This window comes from Varanus komodoensis, unplaced genomic scaffold (assembly GCF_004798865.1).
Source record: "Varanus komodoensis strain SLA01 unplaced genomic scaffold, ASM479886v1 scaffold16, whole genome shotgun sequence".
Lineage (NCBI taxonomy): Eukaryota > Metazoa > Chordata > Lepidosauria > Squamata > Varanidae > Varanus > Varanus komodoensis.
Window position 1 is genome coordinate 10701891 of NW_025335468.1, and position 15905 is coordinate 10717795.

The 15905-nt window shown below is 41.1% G+C and overlaps 1 protein-coding gene across 6 annotated transcripts in view; it reads right to left on the reverse strand.

Moving 5' to 3' along the window:
* The window catches only part of GTF2H1 (general transcription factor IIH subunit 1), a 34178-nt gene that overhangs the window by 3067 nt on the left and 15206 nt on the right, over positions 1 to 15905 (reverse strand). For all 6 annotated transcript variants that reach the window (XM_044426062.1, XM_044426063.1, XM_044426060.1 and 3 more), the window contains 10 exons: positions 14431 to 14524; positions 11618 to 11767; positions 10486 to 10565; positions 9213 to 9343; positions 8492 to 8579; positions 8294 to 8382; positions 3861 to 3978; positions 2136 to 2226; positions 1437 to 1552; positions 739 to 831 (listed from right to left, as the gene is read on the reverse strand). In XM_044426062.1, the coding sequence (XP_044281997.1) occupies positions 739 to 831; positions 1437 to 1552; positions 2136 to 2226; positions 3861 to 3978; positions 8294 to 8382; positions 8492 to 8579; positions 9213 to 9343; positions 10486 to 10565; positions 11618 to 11767; positions 14431 to 14524 (1050 nt within the window). The remainder of the gene's footprint in view (positions 1 to 738; positions 832 to 1436; positions 1553 to 2135; positions 2227 to 3860; positions 3979 to 8293; positions 8383 to 8491; positions 8580 to 9212; positions 9344 to 10485; positions 10566 to 11617; positions 11768 to 14430; positions 14525 to 15905) is intronic.

A 15905-nucleotide genomic window follows, 5' to 3' on the forward strand; every position in this document is an offset into this window, starting at 1 on the left:
AAGATTGCCCCCTCTCCCTCAATACTAGCAGCAGAAATGCCCTACTTATTCAGAAACCTTTCCTGGATGCATGGAACCAGACTCTCCATGGAAAGAAGAACCTGGATCCAAGCCAGAATTTATTCAGTTATGAAAGAGCAGAGAGCACCATCATGACACAGTTTAGAGGCAGGATAGTGATTCCACAAGGTCTTTAGTTACATCTCATTGAGTTCAACAAGATGACAGAGCTGTCCATTTTATCATGTGTTAGAATCAGGTAGATACAGCTCTTTTTAAAAATAAGATTGCTCATTCCAGAAATTGTTTCTGTAGGTCTAATTGTTTACTGTAGAAAAGAAAGTTAATAAAAAAACCTCCAGATCTGTAAAGTTAATGAAACCTGTTCTGTATAGCTCTGAAGCTCCTTAACGTTGTCATTGGATCTTCCTAACAATGGGCAATGATTATTTGTATGCTACAGTAAAGGGGTGGCCAGACTTGCTCAACAGAATTGCCACACACAGTAAATGTCAGATGGTTGAAAACTGCAGGCAGGTGTCCGTGGGTGGCACGCAGGCGCCTGTGGGCAGTGGAGGGGTGGCAAGTGGGCGCCCACAGCAGTGAGTGGCAAGCTGCAAAATAAACTAAAGAGCCGCTTTGGCCACTCCTGCAATAGTACCCTACAATAAAGGACACTACCCTTAATACTAGATTTTTAAGGTGGGTAAGAGAATGGAGTGGCTTTTCTTTTCTTACATTTGTGCTTAAATACTGTCTTCGAATTTTATCTTGGAATGGACAGAGTTTTGTAACTTGAAATTTTTCCAAACTACTCCTCATTTTCACAACCTAAGAGAACGAGAGAAAATAAAATGTTAAATGAAACTCTTTTGCTTTAAGAACTTAGTTCTTTCACATTTCTAATAATGCAAATTTATTTACTGTAAATATCACTACATGTTCTTCTTGAATGGGAAAGCATACTACACTCTTGCTCAGCATGCTACAAGTTTTTAAAAGTTATTCTTTAAACTTGTATAAAAATTAAAATGTGTCTGCTTAATATGCAATGTACTTATATATAATACCTTCATATATTGAAATAATTTCTATAGCATTTTACTTGTACCTCTTAATTTTCAAAGTTCCCTTGAAAATCTAAGTAGACAATACCACATTTTTGGAAGCTATCTAAAAATATGTTTGCTTTGAATAGTTAGGTGCTATATCAGGAGTCCTTTTGTCAATTCTACAGATGGCTATACATAAAAGTTTTCATTGTGTCCCCCAGTAATAGATGTTTTTATGTGACACACTATTCATTCTAGGGAGAATTTTCATTATTAATCAACAGGTCCCAGCACATGAAGCTGAGGCGTACTTTGCTACAGAATAGAATGCTGCAGTGTTCGTAAAGTGGTGATAAGCAAAGCCTTATAGCATAACCTTCCTACCTTCTCTTCTAGGAATGGTGTGTTAACAGGAAAGCAGGACCAGAAGTGTCGTAACAGCTCTCCAACTGCCACATACAAGTGCTTCAGTTCAGACTGAACATCATTTGGCACCATCTCTGTCGTTTGAAAGAAACGGGGATAAGTTCCATTTATAATGGAATCTGTCCACTCAGAAATCAGCTGCAATGCAAGAGGATCCCTTACAAGTACAAAGCCATTCCCCCCACTTCCCTCAAATCAATAGCTTGGTTCTCATGACTGTAGAGAGGAAATAAGCCTCTGAGGCTTATTTTCCCCACTGTGATCTGGAAACTGGATCATTATATTTATTCGTTCTGTTGTGTCCCAATCTTCTTCCATGATGCCTAATAGTTCTTGAGTGTTGCATTAACACCTGATGCATAACCTGAAGTAGCACAGTTACATGGAGCAGTACACCATAAACACACGCAGCAATTTGTAAGTACTCTGAGTGCTATAGAGCAGAAAAGGTTTGTCAGCAAACTATTGGAATGTCCTAAGTGAACCAATCAGAACAAGTACTCTGTCAAACCTTGGACTGCACCACTAGTCATACCTATCAATTCTGTTCACTAGCCATGCATACTAATAAGAACTCGCCTACAATGCCCACATGGCCACATGAGACTATTCTGGATATTTGCTAATGCAGAAGCAAGAAAGGCACCATGCACTTACGATTTATGGCTTGCTGTGTTCCACCCTGCATAAGTGCTCCTCCAGGTGACAGGGCTGTGATAGTACTACTTGCAGCACCGCTTGAGAGAACCTTGAAAGGCACAAGACATTTTCAGTCACTTTAACTGCACAAACAAAGGCGCAATTTACACTGTCAGGGCTTATATAAACAGGCATAATCACTATATGCCACACTATTTTTGCTATACGGAACAAATTTTACTTTAGTGATATATTATACTGACAACTCCAGATATACTCCCAAGTAAATATATCATATTTATAGAGGCCTTACAGCTATAAATATTCTCAGGGCATTTTATAATAATATCAATATAAATGTAAGACACTTCTAAAACAATTCAAATCTAACCAAATGAAATGAAAAGCTAAATCAGAAATCAGCCTAATAAGAAATAGGACAAGCAAGCAAGGAGTTAAGTCCCCAAACCACCAGAAATTAGTATGCTTAAGCACAGTGTATTTGAATTTTCACTGCCTGCATGCTAAGCCTCTGAAGGTGGGAGAAGAAGGGAGAAGAGAACAGTATCATGGGGGCCAGGTGCACAAAAAGCAAAGGAAGGACTGGCAAAGCACTATGACGTTTATAATTCAGCCGTGACATCCTAAATGAAGCAGCTCATTATGATGTGTGGCCATGTATCAAATTAGTCTGGTTCCAATATACCTATGAGACCACCTTCCCCATATATCCCCTCCTAACCTCTGGAACTGACTGAACCTAACAATATCACTCATACTGTAAAGCAGGGGTCTCAAACTCAACTTACCTGGGGGCCGCTGGAAGCAGAGTCTGGGTGAGGCTGGACCGCATCAAGTATTCCACCACCGCAGTGGGGGTGGGCCGCTCATCCCATGGCCGGCCCGGGCGCCGCCGGCGCTTTGAAGGCCGCAGGGCCCCTCCCCCGGGCCCCGCCCATCCCGGCAATTGGCCCGCGGGCCCTGAGTTTGAGACCCCTGCTGTAAAGGCTTTGATAAAGTTATACATGCACTTTCTGAGGATTCTCTTTAAAGAGAAGTGAGTTTGTCCTGGGAGCAATCTTTCTTGTTGTTTTTGGGTTTACAGTGGAAGGCTTGGTTCACATTAACTATCCTCCATGCAAACACTGGCATTTCCAGGTGGGGTTAAGAAAGACTGTCTGAAACTGTAGAGAGTCTCTATCAGGTACCATACGCAATCACAAGCTAGAAAACCCAATAGTGTGAACTAGTTTGTTTCCATATAAGCCCAAATACACAAAACTGGCAAATGCACATTCTTCTAGCCATTTCTGCCTCCTCTGCTGTTCCTCTTGTTGCTCTATATTAAAATTTCCATTATAATCTTCGTGGTGCAGAGATCTGCTCAATTGTGTTGCATACAGTGCAAAGCACACTGTTTGCACAAAAGATAAATAAAGCTGGGGTTACGCATGTGGCTGTTACAATTTTCAAGACTAAAGTGGCTTAAACTATATCTGCTGAGATTATGCAAATCATGAAATCTATTTTTTTAAGTTCACTTCCTAGCTTAATATATTATGCTTGTTAAAAAAATAATTCTGGAACTATTTCACAATATGTAAAGGAGAAGGAATATAAAATGCCTTCCACAAGAATATCCAACAGCTGAACAGCTTCAGTGGCATTAAATCCTCAAAGTACATGAATGCTCAGACTCCAGGTTGGATTATTTTTTTAACAAAACAAACACATTTATTTTACCTGAGTTAGTTTGGGTACGTAGACTTCCATTTCTTCTCTAATACTATACAAAGAATTAATAATATCATGGCTAGTTGCATATTGCTGTGACTGAATTGGTGTTGGACCATGATAATACCTGTCGATCACAGAAAAGTTTATCATTAACTTTCTAGGAACAAGAAATTAATTCTCAGTGATTAAAAATGCCTTTAGGCACCATCTCCTGTGGTGAGGACACTTTTTTGTTTTGTTATAAAAGCTGCATATTGGTTTTTTGGCACCACAAACAAAAATAATCCCCTCTATTGCAAGACATCAATGAAATCTATTAGAAGTTAGGCATTTATATATATTTCATTGTAATCATATATTTGTTTATTCAATTTTTTATGCTGCCCCACCAAATCATAGGCTTTCTAGGTGGCTTATAACATGTTAAACTCCAACAACATAAAACAATACAAGCACAATATAACATTAAATTACAATGACCAATCATCATCATCATCATCATGAGAATTAGGTAAAATCAAAACAGAGAAAAAGTAGAATGAAATGCTCAATTATTTACACACACACACATACCCACACCCAAGAATAGAACATAAAACATTAAAATAAATAAATCTCTCATTTAAGATCATGTCCTGTTGGCATCAGCATAAAAAATAATACATAAAAATTCAGTATTAAAATACTGTTAAACAAAGAAGCCTTTAGGTGATGCCTAAAAGTCAAAAGAGTAGGTGCCAACTGGACCTTGAGTGGAATTCAATTGCAAAGTTGGGGTGCTGTGCTGGAAAAAGCCTTTCTCCTTGAAAACTCCCCCCTTACTTCATTAGGGGGAGGACCACAGTGAACAGGCTGGTACATATGAAGTAAGGTGCTGCCTCCAATAACCCAAACCTGAATGTTATCATGAGCTCTTTGAATTGGGCTCAGACGGCAACCAGCAGCCAGTGTAACCTGTGTAGGACCGGCATGATATGCTCGTGAACGTTGGTCCTAATCTGCAGGCATGCTGGCCCATTTTGGACAAGTTGCAAGGTCCGGAACATTTACAAAGGCAGCCTCAGAGAAAGTGCATTACAGTAAAAAGTGGGAGGTTACTAGTACAAGGATAACTGTGGCAAGGCTCCGCTCATCTAAGTAGGGACACGGCTGATAAATCAGCCAGAGCTGAGAAAAAGTGCTCCTGCAAACCATGCCAACAACTGACAACTTGAAATCCAAGAGTACTCCAAGGCTACGAATCTTATCTTTTAGGCAGAACATTACCCCACCCAGAATAAGTTGAAAACTCCCCAGTTGAACAGACAGACTCCCCACCAAAAGTATCTCCATCTTATCTGGAATGAGCTGCATCTCACTGGCTTACATCCAGCCCATTACTGAGTTCTGAACAGTCACTGTCTCACCTGGGGATGATGGAAATGATGACCTCCCCCAGCAGTTTCATGCAGATCACAGAATCATAGAGTTGGAAGGGGCCATGAAGGCCATCGCGTCCATTTGCAGATAGTCAGCCAGGTAGGAGCAGAACCACTGCAAAGTAATGCCCAACTCCCAGCTTAGCCAACCTCTCCAGAAGGACACCATGGTTGATGACATTGAAAACCACTGAGAGGTTCAGGAGACTCAACATGGTTGCGCTCCCCCAACCTTTCTCCCAGCATAGGTCATCCCACAGGGAGACCAAGGCAGTTTCCATTCCAAAACCAAGTCTAAAGCACAAATGAAATGGGTCTAGATCAGTGATGCCAAACTTAGAAACCGAGTGCCCATGCTGCAACCCAAAACCCACTTATTTATCGCAAAGTGCCAACACTGCAATAAAACCTGAATACTGAGGTTTTAATTCAGAAAAAAAACCCTCACAGCCAGTCCAAGAAAAAAAAAAATCCTTGGCAGCGCACTGACTGGCCATGCGAAAGCTTGGACAAGTTGCAGCTAATGAATTGCAGCTTGTGACCTCATTGCCTAGCGCTGCTACTCCTTTCCGAGCATGCGCATGGACCCTGTGTGCGCTGTTATCTGATGCTCGGCTGCTGGGGCAATGCTGGGGCGACTTGGCTCGCGTGCCGACAGAGAAGGCTCTGCGTGCCCGCTGCAGCACACGTGCCATAGGTTCGCCACCACTGGTCTAGATAATCAGTTCCTCCAGGAGAGCCTGGAACTGCCTGGTCACAACCTGCTCAATCACCTTGTCCAAAAAGGGGAAGTCAGCAATTGGTCACATTGACTGGATCCAGGGTAGGTTTCTTAAGGAGTGGTGCAATAATCTCTGTTTTTAAAGTGGAAGGCACCACTCCCTCTCTAAAAGAGGCATTAACAGCCTCCTGGACCCAGACTCAAATGCTCTCTACAGATTTTCCTACCAACCAGGAAGGGCAAGGATCAAGCGAGCAGGTCAGATCCAAGCACTCTGTCCACATCATCAGGCTGCAAAAGCTGAAACTCATCCAGTAGAATGGAACAAGACGGCACACTGGAAACCTCTGCTGATGGAACTGGAATAAATGTGGAGTCCATGTTGCTACGACTTCAAGCGATTTTATCCTCAAAGTGTCATGAAAATTCCTCACGGCATGCATCTGAGGGTTCAATCAAATATCCTTCAGGGCTAGAGTGCAACAAGCCCTGAACCACACAGAATAGCTCTGCTGGGCAACACAATGAGGACACGATGCTGGCAGCAAAAGAATGTTTCCTTGCTGCCTTCACCGCCACGGAATAGGCTTGATAATGAGTACTACGCCACGTTTGGCTGGATTTGTTTCGAGTTCTCCACCATCTGTGCTCTAGCTGTCTTCCCTCTCGCTTCACTGTCCTCAGCTCTGGCATATACCAAGGAGTCATTTGGGCTCTGCAGGAGGGAAGAGGGCACTTGGGGGCGATCGTGTCAATTGCTCAGGCCATTTCTGTATTCCACAGAATGACCTGAGTGTCAACAGGAATGCCTCCCATGCCAGTTGGAAAATCCCTCAGAGCTGCTTGGAATTTGAACTCATTTGAAAAAGGTGTGCTTGTGCCATTTAATATTAAACTCTGAGACAGTTATTCAGTGCTGCTGTGGTGAGACCCACCAATAGACCAGAAAGCTAGTACGTCCTTGAGCTGAACTGCTTGTTGCCGGACAGATCAGTGGAGATCTTTTCTGTTCATTCGGCTAACCTACCCTGTTTTGGAAATGACTACTTTGCCTCAATTCAAGTTGTGGTGCTAGTTTCCTGCTGAGCCAGCATTGGGTCCCACTGTGACTGTAAAACAGACTTCTATATAGGTTCAGGTCCAAAGTATGTACACCCAGAATTCAAATTTACACTTGAATAGATAAAAATCTATTCAAAGGACTTAAAACAGCACTGTGCTATATTAGGCAGTACAGTCTCTTGTGACACTTCCCACAAGCTCTTCTTGTGTGTCAGCAGCACCTTGGAGCAGCATCCAGCAAACATGAAAGACTGCTGATAAAAAAATGGTCGCAAATGGAATTTGGCAGAGGAAGAGAAGGGAAGCAGGATGGTCCTGACAGACTGGCTCCTTCTGCCTCTTCCTCATCTGTCATCCAGTTGTAATCACTCCATCAGGCAAGATTAAGTGTTTCTATTTCAGATGGTCAGTAACTTCAAGAGTATGTTAATCTGAGTCATCTCCTTTTCCTTTTGTCTTGTGTCTTTTATACAGTAAACCCAGCAGAGGGGACTGTATTAATTCATCTGTAAGCTGCTCTGGGAGGCTTTTGCTTTAAACAGTGTACTTGAATCTATATTCACACAGCTGTGAGGATTTCAGCCAGAGAAATTAGCATTCTGAAGATGCTAACAGACAAACAAAAGTGATAAAGCATTGCATGGGCCAATGAAAAAATTACAATAACTTAAAATTTCTTCAGTTAACTTGGAAAGTGAGAAATAGAGTTGCGTTCAAAGACTTTTAAGTGGAAGAAAAATAGTTGCTAGTGCTATTCCACATATTCTTGTAGATGAGAACATACAATTTTGAACTGTTATACAACACTTCTCCCAGCAGTTGTTACGCATTTGCTCATTCCAGCTCTTGAACAACAAAAATATATTTGAATTTAGCTTCATTTCCCTCATAGGGAAAATGTCTGGTGACAATGTAAACAATCCTTCCAAAAGAGGAAAAAAGTTTCACTATTCAGAAAGGCACCTCTGGATCCAACTCAAAGATGTTCTAGCTTTTCATTTTCTCTATTTCTCCACTGTGCATCTGGTAAGTTTTAAGCATGAAGGCAGGAACTTTACTTTTTGCCATACAATACATAATTGAATGCCCTGTACTCTTCAGTATACTTCAGTTAAAAGAATTTTTTTTCCTGAAATGAACAGAAAAAGCCAGCAGGGAAAAATGCTCTTTTCAAGCAACAACGTTTTCACTGTTATTATAAAAGAACCAAAGCATGGTATTTTTGCTACAGAACATACCTATCTGATTTCTTTAAGTTTAGTGCAATAGTTTTAATGCTGTTGTTGTTTTCCAAATCTTCATATTCAATGGACTCTTGCAGCTTTACCTAGAAGATAGATGTAGTCAGAGCTTTGATAAGGATGTAGCAGTTACATTCTGCAGGAAGGGACAGAATCTGCATGCTGTTCATTTAGAAGATACACAGGCAGCTTTACCTTTTTTACTGGCGGCTGAAAGAAATCAGAATCCCTGGAATTTCCATCCATACTGCTGGTCTCACTGTAGTGATCATTTTGTGCTTCTCTGAAAACCGTGAGTTCAACATTGTATTAATTTCTTGTTAACCATTCAGCACAAGTTTGATTAGAGTTCAGATTAGAATTAAAGCCCCTGATCCCTGTGCACACACAGACAGAACTCTTATATGCGCATGGACTGGTGTGAGTGGGTGGGTTGGTGGGCAGGTACTTCCCCAGCAAAGGTGGAGTGGGAGCACTGAAGCAGAGGATGGAGCTGACAAGTTCTTTGACAAGCACAGAATAGTCTGGCAAATTTAAAGGCCATCCCATTTGCGCAAATCATGTGACCTAAAATGCATCTATATGTTTCATGTGTGCAAAAAATATGGGCATTTGCAGAATTGGAAAAAAAAATTGCTGAAATCCACCACTGCTTATCAGAATAGAAACACTGTGAAATCCTGTTAAGCTTAAACAGAATTATGTATCCTAGTGATGAAGTTTAGCAGGTGGTTTGTGTCCTGCCATAGTGACTGTATCTCCATTTAGATGTAATAAACCATGAGCAACATTTAATGTTGTGCAATAGGGCTTCTGTCCTTGCAGAATCAGAACAACCTTGCAGCTTATTAAATGATCAGGAAGGTTTTCCTTACAGCCCTAGAATTCTCATGTCTAGTTCTGTGCTGAAACTTACTGTTTCCTGAGGCCAGCTGCAAGAACCATGGCACTGTGATGGTTAAAGCGTTTTATAATGGCAGCATTGCTACTCTCCTTTATTGATTTTGCAGAGTTGGAAGTGGAAGGTGCCAAAGAAATACCATAACCCTGAAAAGGAAGCAAATATGAAATGTCTGAGTATTCTATGTCATGGTTGATGAGAGAAAAAAAAATGTAAGCAAGAATTACTGGTCTACTGACTTTATGATGGGGTCTAGAGCAGGGGCTGTGACAAATGCACTTAGGTCGCTTACAGAGACTCATTGTTTTGTGCTTGACTGAAGCCATCAAAGCAGAGATATTTCAGCTAAGCAATGCAATGTAACTGAATGGTTAAATGCCTCTGGAACCCACTCCCTATGTCAAAACTCTGCCATACAAGGCAAGACAAATTGACAGCTATACACTGTTCCCAATAAACAATTGAATTTTCAACAGTAGTTCCTCTCAGGCGCAATACTTTACAGTATTCTGACCTCATGCTTTCCTGAACTGTCAAGCTACAACTTCCCTCATTCCTAGCCAGCAGGGAAATGGCACACTACCTGTGTATTATAGGAACCGCAGCCAACACATCAGGAGGGTGTGAGGTTGGGAAGAATGATGTATAGGATGACTTTTAAGGAAATCAGATCCCAAACTTTTAATTACTCATCCCTTCTTCAAGTGTACATAATTAAGCCTGGTTTTCTGAGGGAGTTATTATGCTTTTAGTGTCCAAATCATGATTCATTACTTTCAAGTAATCAGGAAATTGGTTGCAGTCAAGAAAACCACCCCAATTTTCAATTGAGTCAAAGGGAAATATGAAAAACAAGCCCTTTCCGAATACAAAAGCTCATGCAATATATTGCTGATAGGCAATTTCTCTCATGACTGTGTTTTAGAAGCACACTAGATATTACTTTAGGCTACCAATACATTCAACCTCTTAGCAGTTTACTGACCTCTTACGTAGTCTAAATAGGGGCACTTGCTTAAGTACTTGGGCCTTGCAGGATCAGGCAAATACCCACTTACTCTAGCATTCTTTGCAAGATGTAGCACTAGGAATCTTGACCCAAAATCAGCTAGATATCCACCAGCAGTGCACACTCTACCGGGATTCACAGTTTTTACAGATTTTCGTGGTCACGAGGACTATGTACCTCCTCATATACTTGGCACTAGAGTGCCAGACCAGTAGAACTAATGCCTAATTCATATATTATGCAATTATACATTTATAATTTTAAATCTCCTGTACTTACTTCATCTAAGGATTTATCTTCCAAAGCTGTTAAATCTAATAAAGGATTTTTCACTCCTTGAGACACTATTGTTCTTAAACCTAGGAGGAGAAGAAAAAAATCTAAAGCTTGCATTTGCAAGTCTGTATACCATATTGAGACAGGCCCTTTGAACTCTCAGTAAAATCATAAGCTTGGTAAGTAGGGCAGAGCAGTAATTAAACCTGCACAATACCAAACAGTGATGTTTAAGTCTCTATGCATGACCACTTCCATAACGAATTATAAAGGTACTGGGTCAGTAATGAGGCTGCAATAAGCCTCGATACCTCACCATGACCACAAGGGGTGGATTCACACATCATGGAAACCAATCACAGTAAATTATCACAGTGAGTTCATCTGAAGTAGCAAGCAGCCACAATGAGCCTGCCAGACAATTGGGCTCATCATGGTTTGCTGTCTTCCCTCTCATTTCTCCAGGCTGTATACTGTGGGATATTGTAGAGAGGAATGAGGTTTCTCTCTTTGACAAACATCAGCCAACTTCAGCCTGCCACAGCTATCAAGCAGTCTTTGGTGCCCAAACAGGGCTCACATCCTGAAGTGCAGCAAAGAAAGTGCAGGGGAGCTGAAAATGCCCAGGTTCTGCCTCTAAGACCTTTGGGGATAGAGGTAGGAGGAGCCAGGACCTATCTTGACAGCTGCATCAAACTGGGGCAGCTGACAGCCACGTTCTCAGGCTAGCTGCTTGGCAAGAGCAGCGACCGTCACTGTTGCTAGGCAGTTCTCTTGTTCTGGAGTGGCTGTATTGTCCAAGTTTAGACAACAAAGAAGCAACTGTGGTAGGGAGAAATGCTGGAACAGACCATTGTGTCTACCTGTGCTTGTGAATCACAGTAAGTCACAATGGTTCGTCTCTGCAACTGGGCTCAGAAGGTGCTACTATCTACATTAATTTCATTGCCTCTGGGATCTACCCGCAATGTCTAAATTCAAGCACTAAGGCAAAAGAAATGGAGAGCTGCATACTGTTCCCAATAAATATTTTAGAAGTTTCAACAGCAGCTCCTCTTTATGTTGTTTGAAGCTCACAAATAAGTCTAGAAAACACAATGCATGATTACCCAGAGAAAACAAAATAATGACATACCCTTTTCATCCATTTTGGCACATTCTGCAAAAAGGTCTTTTGATCCTGCATTCAGCCGGTCCCTATGGAAATAGTGAGACTGGAAAAATCGCGTCCAGAACTCTTTCTCCGTCATATTGTGAGGAACATTTTCTGCATATTTCAGTTTCACTGGAAACACAACAGTTATAAAAACTTAGAAACTATAGGGCCATTTCAAATTCATTATTTAAAATGCTCTTACACTAATCTGCATATCAGATTTGCATATAATGAGTACAAAGTGTACAACATGTCAAAACATGGACAGCATCCTCTACTGCCAACCAAGGGCAGACAGACTTAAGGAGGGTAGGGCAGGCTATGTGACAAAGAATTCTGTTGTCTGACACTGCTTACAGCTTTGTCTGATACCTGCTTGCTACCATCTCAAACTTTGACATGGCAGCACACGAACTCCTATGAGCAATGCCTGTTGGACCATATGCCCTGGGTTGCCTCCACTTGCTCAGTTTGTCAAGGACCTTTCCCACTGCTGCCTTCTCTACTGGGAGAGGCACCTAGTTAACACCAGCCAGGTCAGGCCAAGAATATATTAACCATCATGATTCGGAAAAGTACGAACAGTTGAGAAGACTAGGAACTGGACTGCTGCTGTATACCGTCAGCTGGCTCAGGGAGTCTAATGGTTAGACCAGCAGTGCAAAGAGTATAATATTCATTCAACAGCTAGCAGGACGCACTAACAGAAATTTAGCTCAGAAATTGTCTTATCTCTAACCAAAAAAACCCTCATTCTAGATTAACTCTTTGCACCATCCTGTATTTGCCATTTAATACTACTAACCGGGTGATGCAATTGCAAGGTTCCAGAGAACAACTAGTGGACCACATCTATTACTTGGGAACAATGAATTCTGATATGATGTGTTCGAGTGTGCAATTTAAATTAATTCTGCCCTTGATTTATAGCTATTTATATAAGATTAATGATTCTGAGAGCTCCATGGATACTTGGCAAGTGAGACACATACTTTAAAGTACATGCCTTTAAATAAACAGGAACTGGAACCAAACTTCAAAACAGAGACTATGTTATAAATTCTAGTGCCAACTCAGCAGGATTCCGGAGCCCAAGGTCTTGGGAGTCACCCTCCTCCTTTTGTGATAAATTTTGGGTGTTATCAGAAATTATGGCCTCAACAATGTTAGATAGTGGAAATGGCTTGTTAACAACTGACACCTGAAGTAAATAATTGGCTCCAAGGATTGGGAAATGGGCCATCTCTCCCTGGTCACCTGACCAGTGGTAGCGAGGGATAAAGGACAGAGTACAGTGACACTTTTGTTCCTATCTGCGACCTATCCTCTGTGTCAAAGAATGCTGTGACACCTTGCATATTGTGACTCTGTCAAAGGTAGAGTTTCTGTGTATAGCTCAGAAGAGGGTTAGCTTTGTTATTTTGGGTCCAACTGGTTCAACAAGCTCCCAGGACTGGGAGGTATTTGGTGGGCAGCAACGTGTAACTTGTACAATTGCTGCTCTTCAGCTTCCCTCCTTCTTTCACCCTTCCCCTGTTTTATTCTTTTAGCTGTAATGTTTTAGCATCCTCCACCCCTATGTTTTACCCTTTTAATAAACTTGTTTGTTCTCCACACTTGGGCTGTCCTGTGCTGAATCCACCATCTGGTCTGGGAATTGAGGGACCGGGGAATTTCTGGGAGGGAATTTGCCCAGTTGGTCAAGGGAAAGGGGAATCCCGGACTCCTTTCTGCTGCACCTAATGCCAAGTTAACAGTAGAAGAGCCTCTAATACTCTAGTGATACTAATAGTTAGGATGGGAAACAACCCTTTACAGAGGTCCCTTTTAATAGAATTGGAATGCTAAACCTCTTTCCTTTTTGTCCTCTCAAGGAAGTCATCTGAGGCCAAGTCTTCTTAACTAACTGGTGGGGTTTAAGGAAGAGAAGAGTATGAGTGAAGAAGAGCAGGGGAAGTCCTCTTTCTATCTTCATTCCCTTACTTCCTCTAGAGACCCATTTCTCAACTGGAATTATCCCTAAGTACCACACCACCACTAATTATTCCTTTGCCTTTCCAAATTACAACCAAGCTGGAATACAAGAGGTAGAAGAGATCAAAGCACACAAAGAACTTTTTTGTGCTCCACTGATTTATCTCTCTTCTCTTTTAGAAGTGAGATTATGACATGGAGAGACACAATAAACTTTAGACACTAAGACAGTTTCCAACCTTCAGTTTAGGAGCGTGTATTTCACTTATAAAACAATTCAAGCACAGTTGCCCAGTACTCACACTTGATAATCTTGAATTAATAATCACAAGCAACAACTTCATAAGAAATATAACTGTTAAGTACATCATTGAATCTTGATTTATTCAACTTAGAGGACACTCAACGGAGGAAAGTGGAAGGTCACTTTTGCAAATTTCCTTCTGTTGCAGCCATGTGTGTTGGTTGAAAATCTCCTCCAGATATTGGGGGGGTGGGGGTGGGGCTCCTAAAGCACTCTTCTGAAGGGTGCAAGTGATGGCAGCAGAAGGAAGGAATCAGCAAAGGTTGCTCCCCTCCTGATAGATAAACCATCTTGCATAGGCACAAAGAACGTTTTCATCTGCAGATCACAAAATCTGGATTAACCCATAGCTACAGTACTAGAAGTGTGACCAAATATACCAACATGCAAAGATTCAAAGGTCTAATTGAAGAGGAAATGCCTCCAAATGAATTTGGAAAGTGCAAAGCAAACTCGAAAGATAGCAGAGATGCTACAAATGCAAATATAAAATTCAGTATCATTGGTTATTTACCTGCTGGATAAGTCCTAAATATAGATTCAATGATATCTGAAGTCAAATTATATCTCAGGCCATTGCACCCATCTGTTTGAGGTCGAACATCAGCCTGCAAGAAAAAAATAGAAATATTTAAAAAAATATTGTTTGGTCATTATCACATGGAACCAGTACCTATGCTAAAAAGTGTGCTAACAGAGTCGAAGTGTTGGATCATCCTGCACTACATATCTGATTTATACTGAGAAGCAGAATTTAAACATGTCAGTGCCTAAATGCAGCAGCTTGGGTTCTCATGACAGGTTGTGAGCATTGTAGGGAGGGTGCACAAGTACGAGGCTATTTCCACATTTCCACCATGCAAGCCACCACTAGATGATGATGTTTGGTATATAGACTGCATTTCTGGATTTTTCAAAAGAAAATTATTCATTTTGTGAGGCTCAAACATCGGTATTTTAAATCTGTTCTTTAATTTTTCCGGGACATTTTAATGGAATCCATATTCCCCAACTTTCATCTGAGCCCATATGAACCTATCTCTCTTACTTGGAATAGATTTTTTTCTTTTTCGTTCCTTCGTTTTCCTTTCGTATAAACTGCTGAATACCTCAAAACTTAACTGAATGGGTAAGAAATTTTAGAAGGAATACAATACTTGATTGGTATTATAGTTAATTCTTTTAGGGCACAATCCAAAACATAGGCCCATGATCCTCCAAACTTCGAGGATTATAGGCATCCTGTGTAGGGTGGAAGAAGCAGAGAGGTGAAGGGTGCCTCCATGTTCCTTGCACCATGCAAACCACTGAGGCAGCCTTAAAGTGTGTGCCTCAAGAGTGTGAGAAGAGACTGAGGCACTGCCAGGATACTGCATACACAGTAACCCCACTCCAAAAAGTCTATCTCTGAGGTTGTTCTTGCAACCACTGAGCCAGTGTAGGTGGGTGGAATGTGCTCTGAGTTTGGAGCTCCAGGTGCCAACTCACAGCAAGTTTCTGAGATAAGAGCTGGGACTTAAAATAATCCCAGACTCCATTTAGCAGCCAGAGTATTGTGCTGTTAATTATTTTTACATAAATTGTGATCTCCCTTTACATTTTATATAATTGACTCTTCTTTGAAATTAAGCATGAGTTACTTGAGACAAACAGTTCGGTATTTGTCCAGTTCTTAGTGTGAAACTACTTTCCTAGTTTCTCAGCTGTGTAGAAATTAACAACTATTAAAAATTGTCAGTTGAATTAAATATCCCTCCTCCTCTTGACTAACATAATGGCTTACAAAATCAAGTATATTTGTATAAGAACCAATTATGTGACAAAATATATTAGATACTTAGTTAAAGTACTGGGTGTGGAAGAATCAAACATCAAATAGCCAAGAGAACAGGACAGACTTCCACCTGGTGCTAAAAGCGCCAGCCAACATGCCATTGGTAAAGTGTCTGTCACCGCAGAAGACTCTGTCCTCAGCAACAACTTGCCTAA